Source organism: Aulonocara stuartgranti, assembly GCF_965226115.1.
Source record: "Aulonocara stuartgranti genome assembly, chromosome: 17".
NCBI lineage: Eukaryota > Metazoa > Chordata > Actinopteri > Cichliformes > Cichlidae > Aulonocara > Aulonocara stuartgranti.
In genome coordinates, this window is record NC_138953.1 from 2,626,128 (window position 1) to 2,639,418 (window position 13,291).

Genomic DNA, 13,291 nt, shown 5'->3' on the forward strand with positions numbered 1-13,291 from the left:
CCGTAGTGGTTAAAATCTCATTCTAATAAGAGTTAAAAGCGCATTTGGTTATCAGGTTTATAGGATTATTGAATTATGGTTAACGGTTGGTAGATTTTTTTTTTTAACATTATCTGCCAATTACATCTGCCACCCTTCTCCAAATCTGTGCCCCTACCTGGCCCCCCCAACAAAAATTTTCTAGACACACCACTGTTCTTTCTAGGTTAAAATACTGGGTTCTCATACTTAATGAGATGCAAATCAATATCTGACTTTTATGCAATGTGTTTTTTCAAGATTGTTGGACCCCAGTAGGACCCCAGTAACCCTATCCTGGGTGGGGTGAACTGCTCCTTTGGTGTTCTACTCATTGGGGTATTCTGAATCGCTCTTTGTCTGTTCCCTCACTCAGGACCAGTTTGCCATGGGAAACCCTACATGAGACAACGTAACCAATGGAATTCCTGGGACAAGAAAACCCTTTCACCACGATAAGGAAGCGAATTGCAGAGGGGATGAGTCGGGCATCTCACAAGGATGCCTCCTGGGTGAGGTGTTCTGGGCATGTCCCACTGGGAGGAGGCCCAAGGGCAGACCCAGGACACATGGAGAGATTATATCTCTCGGCTGTTCTGGAAATTACTTAGTGTTCCCCAAACTGGAGGAAGTGGCTGGGGAGAGGGAGGTCTGGGCTTCTGTTCTCTTAGGCTGCTGCCCCCGCGACCTGGCCCCGGAAAAGCTGAAGAAGATGGATGGATGGATTTCTTTGTAAGTAAGAAAATTTACACATTCATTACAGCATCAATTAATTCTTTTCCCCTCTGTACCTATTTTAGTGGTATTCTAATCTCAATCCAGCTAGCCAGCATTTGTACCTGACCTGTTTCACAGCACTTAGCAATGCAAAATATTACTGTTGAGTCACTCTCAGCAGCATCAGTCTGACAGCCAGTTGCCAGGAAAATGCCAAAGGGGAGGATTCTGTGCAAAGGACAAGGATGATGACTACACAAAGGCAGATTGCATAATGATAAAACAAACACAAGTTGTTTCCATTATTATTTATCACATCCCCCTCTTTCCACTTTGTTCTTTTCCCTGCTTCTGATATCACTTTACTATTTAATCACTCCTTTTTTTCCCTCCTTCTCTTTTTTGTCCTTTTGTCCTGCTCCACCTCTTACCTCTCACTCTCAAACAGGTGATGCCAAAGCATCATAATGCACGTGCTTTTTAAGACTCTTTATGCCCTCCTTCCTTTCCGATTACTCCTTCTGTTAGGTCATTTGTTCTTTCCCACGATCTTCCTTACTTTCTCTTTGTTGCTTTTACCCCTCATCTCCTTTAAACAATTATTTTTACTGCTGTCCTCCTTGCTTCTTTTCCGCCTGCAATCATTATCTGCCCTTTCTTATTCCCTCCTCTCTTATTCCTCTGAGCCTCCAAGGAAAGCACCCAGTTGCCAGAATGATGTATCCTAGCAACAGTGACATCCCACCCATTCAGCATCAAGATGAGACGAATTTAATTTTTGGATGAAGAGGGAAGAGATTGTGATTGGACAGAGTGGAAAGGAGAGTAGAGGAGGGGGGTGAAGGGATACCCATCAGCTGATAATGGATCAGCTTTTAATGTCAGTACCCCATCTTCAATCTTAGCATTCAACAGCACTGCATGGGTGGCAGCTTTACTCAGATGCTTTCATTAAACCTAGTCCATGAATCCCTTGTTCAGTATTTTGCATAAGACAGTAACCACTAAGCAAAGAAATAATTAGCTCAGAAGCATAATACCCAAAGATACTTTTTGTTTGTTTGGTTTTGCATGAACAGGAACTCCTACTGGCAAATAAACAGCTCTTTCCAAAGATGCTGAAAAGAAATTCTCACTAGCTTGAATGAGCATTAAAAATGTCCCCTGGTTGGGAAGAAAACAGAAAGGCTGTGCTAATAGAGACTGAAAGCAGTGGTGGTTCCTTACTCTAGGACTACTCTGTAGTCCAGATGTCAGTGTACTGGTAAAAGTAAAATCCATTTGAAGAAGGTCAGCAGCTTGTTTGTACATATGTGATTGTCAGTTTGTTCAATCCTAGAACAAAGAACTCTCCTTAAAAATATACAGTATATCAAACTTAACACAACATAAACATGAGCAGCAGAACTTTAGTTAGTGGTGAAGGAGGGCTTTCCTTGTTTTCCCATATAAAAAATATAGTTGGTAGGATCCAAAGACCACTACAATGCTTATTCTCTTTTTTATTTCAATTGCTAGACTCGTAAATGTATTTTGATACATGGAAAGGATAAGCGGAAGCGAATGGATGGATGGATGGATGGATGGATATTGATATTATCCAGACACATAAAGGATTTATGCATTTAAAAAACAAAAGCAAGGTCTGCCTCACAAAGCACTGGATCATCAGTGTCTGGTGTGAGTTAGTTATAACTGTCTATCTGCTCTCAGACATGGGCTTTTGGGCGACCGTGGCTCAGGGGGTTGGGAATCGCATCTGTAACCGGAAGGTCGCCGGTTCGATCCCTGGGCTCTCCGTCCTGGTCGTTGTGTCCTTGGGCAAGACACTTTACCCTACTTGCCTACTGGTGTTGGCCAGAGGGGCCGATGGCGCGATATGGCAGCCTCGCTTCTGTCAGTCTGCCCCAGGGCAGCTGTGGCTACAACTGTAGCTGCCTCCACCAGTGTGTGAATGTGAGAGTGAATGAATAGTGGTGTTGTAAAGCGCTTTGGGTGCCTTGAAAAGCGCTATATAAATTCAATCCATTATTATTATTATTTTGGGTCCTGTTGAGAACTTTGAAAATGGTAAATGGACTAGTTCTTATATAGCGCTTTTCCACTCTTCTGAGCACTCAAAGCGCTTTACACAACTTGTGCATTCACCCATTCACACAAGCACAACTGACATTCACACACATTCATACTCCGATGAATGCATCGGAGAGCAATTTCGGGTTAGTATCTTGCCCAAGGATATTTGGCATGCAGACTAGGGGAAGCCGGGAATCGAACCACCAACCTTCCGATCAGTAGATGACCTGCTCTACCACCTGAGCTACAGCCACCCAAGAAAGCACAAGAAGAAAAGTAAGAAGCACATCCCATCTTTGCTTTGAAAGATGAGGTAAAGAAGAAACTTAAGAATTTGAGGAGAAAACCGTTAAAATTCAGTAGATCCTGAAGAGAAGAGAAGAGAAGAGTGTTCTGGAGGTACTTCCTAGAATATATAAACACAGTGTGCAGAAGGTAAATTTTTAAGGTAAATTGTAAATGGACTGTTACTTATATAATGCCTTTTTGCTCTAACAGAGCATGCAAAGTGCTTTTCCCCACTAGCCTCATACAACCAAACACACACACACACATTTATGCAGGTGCTTGTTTCTACCCCTCAGCCCCTTGTCTAACATTTGTGCACAGATTCACACTCCGACTCTGGGTTTAGTATCTTGCCCAAGGATACTATGGCATGCAGCTAGAAGACTCAATCCACTGACCGGGGTCAGAAGGTAAAACAGGCTGACACTGGCTCTTTTGTTGCATGTAAAAAACATAACTCCTCTAATTATCTCTGCCAATAACAATACATAGCTGGCTAATGTGTCGATCTCTTGAAGGACAGATCAAGATGCCAGAAATAATTACTTTGATAGTATTCAATATAACTTGATCAAATACGCCAAGAGGAGAGCCTTATTATGTAAAAAGTGAAGATACTGGTTGTGGTCTAATCTTGAGTCGTATTGTATCATTATATCAAGAAGCCTGTAGCTTTGTTCCACAACAGGAAGTTAGCATGGTGCTAGTAAAGCTTGGACACAAGCCTCTGATTTTAAAAGGGTGCGTCTGTTTTGCATATGTTAACAGGGAGATTGGGCTGGACAGCTGAGCATTGCAGTGAAGACTGAAGGCAGGAGGAGGGGAGCTGTGACACTGAAATGCCAAAGCCATGAATGAATGAAAGAGCTAAAGATTAGGGAAACAGTACAGAATCCATCTTCAGCTTAATATAGGTTCATATATAATATATATTGTAGAACTGATCTCAACCAGGGTTTTTTTTTGTTTTTGTTTCATTGCCTGATTTTGACCCAAAACATTTGATTGTTTGGTTGCTTCGTTTATTGTCTCGTTCTCTATATTCTTGTCTTTTGGGTAAGAAGACAACTCAAAATCTACAGCTAGGAGTGAGAAACTCCTGGTGCTGGCAGCAGGGCTGTTATGTAATTCATCTGAAATAATATTATTCACATTGTGTCAAAGAGCACTATGTCTTTAAAATGATGACAGTTTACCTGCAGTGAGAGGCGGAGCTTCACTGGAAAGAAGGAAACATGAGAACATGACTGAAGGAAAAATGAAAGTAAACACAAGACTCATCTGAACCCAAGGTGAGGCTGATCCTTACAACTCTCTGAAAAACTTCCAGTAAAGTGTCGCTGACACGACTAAATCTTCGACAAGTACGCGCAAGTAGAGATTTTTTTTAATCCAAAGAGCTGTTTAAACAGCCAGCATTCACACATATTCAGCATATTACAAGATGTGAATCTGTCTCCTGAATAGTTTTGCTTTTAAATAATTTCCCCCAGGGATCAATAAAGTATTCTGATTCTGATTCTGATTTCATTCTTAATTCAAAGAAATAAACTCATAGAATTCTTTGAAAATTATTCAACAAAATGTTGGTGCATACTTTAAAACGTTTTAAATTTACTGCTGCCAGTCACACTTTCACTTTTGCTCTCAGCGTGACACCATGGCAACCAGCTATCTGTCTGAAGATCAGTTTCTGTGCTCCATCTGTCTGGAGGTCTTCACTGATCCAGTCACCATCCCGTGTGGACACAACTTCTGCAAGACCTGCATCACAGAAAACTGGAATATTAGTCTCTGCTGTCAGTGTCCACTGTGTGTTAAGGTTTTCCACAGCAGACCAGAGCTGTGCGTCAACACCATCTTATCTGAGATGGTGGATATGTTCAAACAGTCCACCGTAAAGAAAAATGGCAGAGCAGAGGAACAGCAAGCCGAATCAGGAGAAGTTTCATGTGAGGTGTGCAGTGAAACCAAGATGAAGGCTGTGAAGTCCTGCCTGCAGTGTCTGACTTCCTACTGTAGGACTCACCTGGAGCCTCATCGCAGAGTCACAGGCCTGAAAAGGCATCAGCTGATTGATCCTGTAAAGAACCTTGAAGACAGAATGTGTAAGGAGCATAACAGACCTTTAGAGCTCTTCTGCAAGACTGACCGGATGCCAGTGTGTGAATTTTGCAAGCAGTCCAATCACAAGGGACATCTCACCATTCCTTTGAAGACAGAATATGAGCAAAAGAAGGCCGAAGTGGAAGCAAGAGAGGGTAAAATTCATCAGATGATCAGAGAAAGACAAAAGAAAATAAACAACTTCAGAGAATTGTTAACATGCAGCAAGGAAGCTGCAGAGAGAGAGAAAACAGTAAGTGAGCAAATATTTGACAGTCTGATCAAGTGTATAGAAGAAAGTCGGAATCAGCTCGATGGTGTGATCGAAGGGATGCAGAAAACAACAGAGAGCCAGGCTCAAGGCTTCATCAAAGAGCTGGAGAAAGAAGTGTCTGAGCTGAGGATGAACATCTCTGAGCTGGAGCAGCTCTCACACACTGGAGACCACCTCCAGTTTCTCCAGAGTTTACCATCCCTGAACCCTGTTCCACCCACCAAAGACTGGACCGAGGTCACAGTTCACTCGTCATACGAGGGGACTGTGAAGAAAGCTGTTGCTCAGCTGGAGCAGACACTCAGTAAAGAGATGAAGAAGCTGCACGATGATGTGGAGCTGAAGAGGGTTCAGCAGTACGCAGTGGATGTGACTCTGGATCCCGACACAGCACATCCTAACCTCGTCCTGTCCGATGATGGGAAACAAGTATCTAGTTGTAACAAAAGGCAGAATTTCCCCGAGACCCCCAAGAGATGCATTTATTATGCAAATGTTCTGGGAAAGCAGGGGTTTTCCTCAGGAAGATTTTACTATGAAGTTCAGGTCAATGAAAAAACTCAGTGGGATTTAGGAGTGGCCAACGAGTCAATAAACAGGAAAGAGAAAAAGCCACTGTGTCCCAAAAATGGCTACTGGACCATTCGGCTGAGAAATGGAAATCAGTACAAAGTTGTTGTTGGCCCCTCAATCTGTCTCAGTCTGCAAGCAGAACCACAGAAAGTGGGCGTGTTTGTGGACTATGAAGAGGGTCTGGTGTCTTTTTATGATGTAGGAGCAGCAGCTCTCATCTACTCCTTTACTGGCTGTAACTTCACTGAGAAACTCTACCCATTATTCAGTCCTTGTTTTGATGAAGGTGGTGCAAACTCCACCCCTCTGATTATCTCTTCTGTTCTTCCAAAACATTAGACGCAGTATTTATTTCTTTTTAGACAAACTACTGGTCAAAATATGTTCGTATGGCAAAAGAAGTCTGTGTGAATGAAATGACTTGGTGTGGTGGTGGGAATGTTGTGTTTGCTTCAGTGGAGTGGGCAACTTTAAATTCTGTGTTCTGTGTTTGTTTTAAAGCTGAAGCTGAACTCTTAAGTTCTGTACTAACTTATTTGTTTTCATATATTTTTGTTCAATAAATTATTCAAATATACAGTTTGCTTATCCTTGTCAGTATGCAGTATTTCAACTCAAAATGGGGAAAAGAAAAATCAACTTGTAGATCAGACAATTGAAGACACGAGAAAAGAAAAGTGTCATGGTCCGTTGGAGTGTCTGGAGGTTTTCCATCTGTGGCTGCGGGTCCTCCCCTTTTGGATGGGACCTCCCCTGCCTCACCTGCAATCCAATCTGCAAGCAATCAGCGGGAGAGCGATTTAAACCTGTGCAACCTGCCTTTCCTCGCCAGTTTATTATGCTCACTAAGGCAGTTTTAAGTTAGCACTCATAAGCCGGGAGGTCTCTTTAGCCTGGAGGCTGTAGTATCCATGTTTTCCAAGAGCAATTTTACATTTGAATTACTCTGAGCACATAACGATTTTTCACTTTGCCTCAGTCCATTTTTAAATTAACTCTGACCCAGTTAAGACATCCTACATTTTTTACCCAAATCATAAAATATGTTTCATAAAATGTGAGAATGTCTCAGTTTAAGCTTTTGATATGATTTCTATGTTGTACTTTGAAAACAAATGTTTTATAAAATCAGTGCATTCTTCTTTTATTTACATTTGACATTGCCTCCCAGCATTTTCTCACTTAGGTCTCTAACGCGATGCTTGGAAGGAAAAGTTATCTGCAACTTAGTCTATCAGTCTGGGAAGGTTTTAAAGCCATTTTCTTATAATTTAAAGTCCATCATACAGGGACAAAGATACAAGTGGAGAAGCATGTTAAATGTTAGAACTGACAACAAAATACATCTTCATACCTCCACAGGTATGTTATGTGGACCAAATGCCTTTTTCTCTAGATCCTCTATATAGCTGTTCTCACTTCCTCCTTCTAATTTCCTGCACTTCCTGATTCACCATCCTCCATCTGTCCTCTCATTTTCATCTTTTACCAGCCTCTCAAAGTACTCCTCCCACCTTCCCAGCACACACTCTCCACTCGTTAGTGCATTTCCATCTCCATCCTTGATCATCCTAACCTGCTGGACAGCCTGATCTCTATCAATGCAAGTTCCGTTCTCCTCCCTTATGGTCCAGCCTCACATATAACTCGCTTTTCTTTGCCTCCTCTCTTTGCAGAACACCTAGCCTTCCAGTACTCCCCTCTATCCTTTCCCATCTCTTTGCTTATCCTTCATATTCTTTGGCAACCTCTTTCTTTGAATGCTTTTCTGTTCTTCCCCATTGCCCCACCATGTCTCCTTGCCTTCTTTCCTCTGTCCAGAGGATACATCTTGGCAGTTTACCTCTCACCTTTGTGAGGAGATTTAAATCTTCATTCCTTTTTAAAATCTGAACTCCTTTTAGTCCCGGTTTCTTAGTGACTCCCTGCTTCACTCTGACCTCCCTCCTTCCCTTCATCGACTGATCAGTGATGATGCAAAAGAACAGAGCAGAGCAGCACAGGTACAGGTTGGGGATTGATATCAGATGTTTTGCCGTTATCTGAGAGGGACAGGAAGGACAGCCCTTCTCTGTCAACCCTCACCAACGTCCTTGGAAGAGGAAATGATAGAACGGATGACTACTCAATGGAAGCGTGCAACTTGGAAGTCACTTTCAAAGATGAGGCATCTTTTTAATGAACTAAAATAAGTAGCAATCTCACACACCATTACAGAAACTTGCAAAAAGGCTTAATATAAAGCTGCTGCGTTATTCACAAGCTGTCATCACAGGAAGCAGATCTGCGTTTTGGTTTGGCAGCTGACGCAAACCCCAATGATGCGCTTCATCTCTCAGAAATGAACCGAGGACCTTTCGCTTGTTAGGCGAACGTGTAAACCACTACAGTAAAAACCCAAAACACTGCAATGAAATGACTGTTATATGTTTATGTGCCCTGTGACACATGTAGTGGCATACAGGTGCAATAGTGTAATCATCGTGATTCATTTGTTATAGCCGTGGCTTATGTTCTTTGTGATGAAATGAAACAGCCCGGTGTCAGTTCATACCTTAAAACTACTGTTGGGTAGGTGGGGTGGTTGGCTTAGGGGTTGGAGTTATGCTGGAAGGCTTTACACTGCCCTCTAATGGAAGTCCAGCTGACTTACACTGAACTAAATGCTTTCAAATCACTCATGGTAGTTTTATAGTGGCATTGTAAAGCGCTTTGGGTGCCTTGAAAAGCGCTATATAAATCCAATCCATTATTATTATTATTATTATTATTATTATTTATATTATTATCAGCTGAAATATAAACCTGTGCAGACAAATCAAATAACCAGGGGATGATTTAAAAATGGGAATAAACAGAATGAATGAGGGCTGCATTCACAAATATTTATTCGTAATATTTGGACATTGTTGTCCTCGGGTGTGTGGATGAAAGGAGCATGACAGCTGAAATGACAGACTTTATCGGGCTTGTCCAGACTGGAGTCACTCAGTCCATCATGACCATATAAAAATACATGTAAACCAGTCCTCTTTGGGGTTTTTTTGCTTTGCTGATGTTATTTCGATTATTTTCTCTAAGCTAGCCGCTCAGCATCGGCCTGCATTTGGATGTCTTCGACCACACCTTCACTTCGGAGCGTTCTACATGACACATTATTCCCATTGTGAACTTCTATGCAGTAACCAAAACACACACAACATGTGATGATCTCATTAAATTCAGTATAAACACGTAAACGTCACAACATTCGGTTTTGATAATAATGTGTCTTTGCAGCAAATACAAACACCTTACGTCACTTGTTCATTTGTCTTTATTTTGTGTTATGTTACATGTGAACATAAACTTCCAAGAAGTTATAGTTGCCATGGAGAAACAGTAAATATATTCAGGTACTCGGATATGAAAAAAAACAAAACATTCGGGGTGAGTATTCGGGGTGAGGAACAGTGGGAGCTGACCATGTGTACGCTGATGTAACGAAGAGTAAAACAAAACCAACTGTGTGTGAATTTAAAATCAATCAAAAAAAACAAAAACATCATAGAACAAGGAAGAAGAACAGTGACCTAAAGCTATGAGCAAGAAAAAAAGGTAAACATGAATCCAAATATAAAAGAGGAATAAATAAAATGTATTAATTTACAGACACGGCGACAACAACTGACAGCACAGATGTTTATTTCCCTCTGAATTTGGTGCGTTACAGAGCGAGAGAGACGAGGACGACAGTGAAGAGGAGGGCTCTCGCTCCCTCGCTCCCTCTCTCTCCTGTGGCAGGAATCGGCATCCGGAAACTGAAAGGGTGCGTTTCTATGGCAACGCTTCAGGAGGGGAGGCAGGAGAAGCCAGGTGGGGTGGCGACCTGTGGAGCTCATTTCTAAGGCTAAGTATGGCACATCCACTCAAACAACAGAGTCTCATTTCACCCCAACTGCACCGCTCCCTTCATTATTACATCACCTTAAAGGGGACCTATTACACCTCCTCCCAATAACAGACGCTCATTTTAAACACGACCAATGTTTACGTAAGTGTGAGTCCACAGCTCAGACTTGAGACTGCTCTGAACACTCCCAAGTTTTCTTGAGGAGGAGGTGGGGCTTACAAACACAATGTTAGTCTGTAGAAGACAGGGGTAGCCAATCAGAATTAAATGGATGTTCAGGGAAAGTCCCAAGAGCTAAAACCAGCAGTTTCACACACACACAGCAGGAAGTGAGGGACAGAGTTAAGTAGGAATTATGAAATAATTCCATTAATAATTACTAAATGTAACTATAAAATACCAGAATAGGTCCCCTTTAATACTCTGGCTATATCTGTGCCCCTTCCCCCCCAAAAAACCCCCACTGCTTATCCTCTTTTACCTCCACTGCCTACACTTAATCCCCCCTCCACAGTCCCACTCTAAAAGGCACTGGTATATACTTATTTCTCCAAACTCTAACATCTAGATTCTCGATTTAAGATGAGCGATTGAGGCAATGACGATGCACAAAAACACAGATACGCACACGGGCCAGCCGGGTAACTCGGGGGGGGGGGGTAGCTGGCTCTTGCCAATGCTACCATTCCTTCTTCATACCTGTGTGGGAGTTACAAAGTTTAAATCGCTTAACAGTCTGCTGACGGCGGAGGCAATCAAATATGTAAACTTCAACAAGGCTAACATGATGACAGGCGAAGAGATTTACAAAATGTTCAGCTATGGTCCACAAAGCGGTCTGGATCTTTCTGAATGGCCTAGACTGGTCTTACTTACTAGCACCTGATACGCTGTTTGTCAGAAGGTCAGGTAGCAGGGTTCTTCATCCTCGAATCAATCACATATGACTACACCACTGCTACTGCTAGCAGATTGCTGGGAGTTGTTTTTATGTGCGGTAATGCTAAACGCAGTCCTCACAGGGCTGTAACTTTTTAAACTGTAAAGCTGGATGAGTGCGGGGGTCATTCGAACCATCTCTGAGACTAATTTCAGCATCCGCACGTCCAAAGACAAAGGCAACAGACTAGAACCGCAATGTAACTTCTACACCTCTGTAACATCGAGGTCCCTGGGATCCTTTTCTCTCTCTTTTTTTAAATGGGAGTTCTAATTGTGCATCCCAATATTAACTTCTTTTTTGTATCGACCTACATGCCTGTGTATCTACAGAGCAGTGGAGAGACTGACACACAAGGTTAAAAGCAATGGTTTGTGCACAGAGCGAGTGTCTGTATTGCAAACCTCGGTGTTGAAATGCCGTCAGATATTTACACAGTGAAAAGGATCGACTCCTACGCTACACACTGAGCTTGGCTGGTACTTGCGTACGTTTGGAATGGTTTACTATGAAGACGGTTTAGGAGTCTACATCCTCCTCTTACTAGTAACTTACTAAAGAGTCTACTGTAGTTGTCCTGGTTAGTATTTGGGGCTCAAAAGCACTGGAACGAGGTGACTGATGTTCTCAACTGGACTCGTCATGAAGGCGCTGCACGAAGTGGCAACTTTGCTCAACTGTAGCCTGATCTGGAGGCTGTATTCACATATAGAGACCATTAGGCCAGCTCATGTATGCAATTTTAATATTTTCTCTGAAGGAGTAGTCCCAGCTCAGTTTGGGAAATATACCCGCTCAGTTTTTTGCTGTATGTTAGATAAGAAGATCAAATACCACCAAAGGGGGCTCTAAAGAGCTGACCAGCTCTTTGAAGGCTGGTGGATTATTACCAATTCTGAGCCACAGAAGGGAACCGCTCAGGTCCCCTGCTGGTTTTATGGACTCTTATACACTTTGGTTTTTGTGCAAAAGCAATAAGATAAAACATGTTGACTAGTGAGCTTTTCTGGTCAGACCATTACCCACGCTAGCTCTTTTTACCAAGCAGCTGCTGGCCAATCCCGTCGCTTATCTCGGCAAAGAAAGTCAAGTTAATTCCTGCGCTCTTCCATTGAGAGGAGCGACTACATCATTCAGCCTGGCTGACTCATTAGAGTTGCTAAATCCAGCTTCTTACAGTGAGCTCTCAGATAAAAACATGTCACCTGCTTTTACCTGAAATCTAGGGCAGTGATCACTGAAACGGCCAAAAGAAATGCATCTTTTTTTCCTCCTGTTGATGAGAAAGAAGTGTAAAAGCATTTTCATGTCCACAGATAAAAAGTGTATAAATCATACAAACATCTGACATTTCCAGTGCATTTGTGCCTTAAAACAAAATACAAAATACATAGGGCTAGTGTCCTAACCTTGCTCCTGTCTGTACATGCTACCTACAGTATACAATGACATTGTGTCAAATGTCTGACTTTTCTTTTAAACACTGACTTTGTATGCAAAATGTGGAGTTTTATTATACAGCAGAAATTATAGCTTTAATTCCTTACGACAATGTCCCTTGTGAGTTTTCTGTCGCGGTTGCCACTTCCGCGTGTGGAATCTCCAGCCGTTACAATAAAAAAAGTCCCACAGACTGAACTGCGTCCCCCAGCCCCGTCACCCTCATCGCTAGTTTTCTGCTCTGAGCAGACATCAACTCACAAAGGATACGCGAAGTGAAGACGCAAAAGAATAAAAACAAAAACATTAAAATCAGAGATCTATTTGTCCTCTGTTACGATCTGAGTTGTGGTCCTTGATTGTGTGGTAAACGATTACCTGTTTGAGGTGAAATGTGAACCGACAGAGTGATTTCACTCCATCAGAAAAACAAACAAACAACAGGTTAAAAATGGCTGCTGTCTCTGCCGCTTACATCAAGGCAAATCAACACGCCTCCAGGTGGCAGTCAACATTTATTCACACCAAACTCTCGCCTTTGACTTCTCCTTACCGCTGCTCCTCTCCACTTTGAAATCTGAGGATCTCTCCAGATTTTCCAAAAGACTGGTTCCAAATAAATATGTTTTTAAAAAGTCTCTCTTTGTGTTGAAGAGTCTGCTTTTCTGGATACATGTAAGTGAGTCTAATAAAGACAGAGGAGAAGAGAGTTGGAGAGGACTGTTGAAGTCACTAACTGTGAGAGGTCAAAGTCTGAGTCCGCCCCCATGAAGCTCAGAGGGCGTGTTTGTGTGAGGACATCACTGTCTCTGGGGGTATGGCTGCTACTTGAAGATGTAGTTGATCAGGACCTGAAGGAAGATGAGAAAAATGATGATGATGTAGTCACGCTGCTGGAGGAAGGAGCTGCCCTCCACCCGACTCGCGGCACGACTCCGCAGCACGGTGATGGTCCTGCAAACACACA

General features: G+C 42.4%; 2 protein-coding genes across 12 annotated transcripts in view; one reads left to right on the top strand and one right to left on the bottom strand.

Annotated features, from left to right (window-relative positions):
* Window positions 1-4,064: 4,064 nt before the first annotated feature.
* LOC309692549 (E3 ubiquitin-protein ligase TRIM39-like) lies at window positions 4,065-6,535 on the top strand. 2 transcript variants are annotated; one of them, XM_082511164.1, is made up of 2 exons: window positions 4,065-4,463; window positions 4,751-6,535. In XM_082511164.1, exon 2 carries the CDS (start codon window positions 4,760-4,762, stop codon window positions 6,389-6,391), a length of 1,632 nt encoding a protein of 543 aa, XP_082367290.1. In that variant the 5' UTR covers window positions 4,065-4,463; window positions 4,751-4,759; the 3' UTR covers window positions 6,392-6,535. The 2 variants fall into 2 exon arrangements, with proteins under 2 accessions (XP_082367290.1, XP_082367291.1); XM_082511165.1 differs by having other exon boundaries at window positions 4,065-4,391.
* Window positions 6,536-9,350: 2,815 nt separating this feature from the next.
* Window positions 9,351-13,291, bottom strand: part of osbpl8 (oxysterol binding protein-like 8) — a gene marked incomplete at its 5' end in the record, with an annotated part of 99,903 nt that continues 95,962 nt past the window's right edge. For all 10 annotated transcript variants that reach the window (XM_082510884.1, XM_082510881.1, XM_082510882.1 and 7 more), the window contains one exon: window positions 9,351-13,278. In XM_082510884.1, coding sequence (XP_082367010.1) covers window positions 13,149-13,278 — 130 coding nt within the window. In that variant the 3' untranslated portion in view covers window positions 9,351-13,148. The remainder of the gene's footprint in view (window positions 13,279-13,291) is intronic.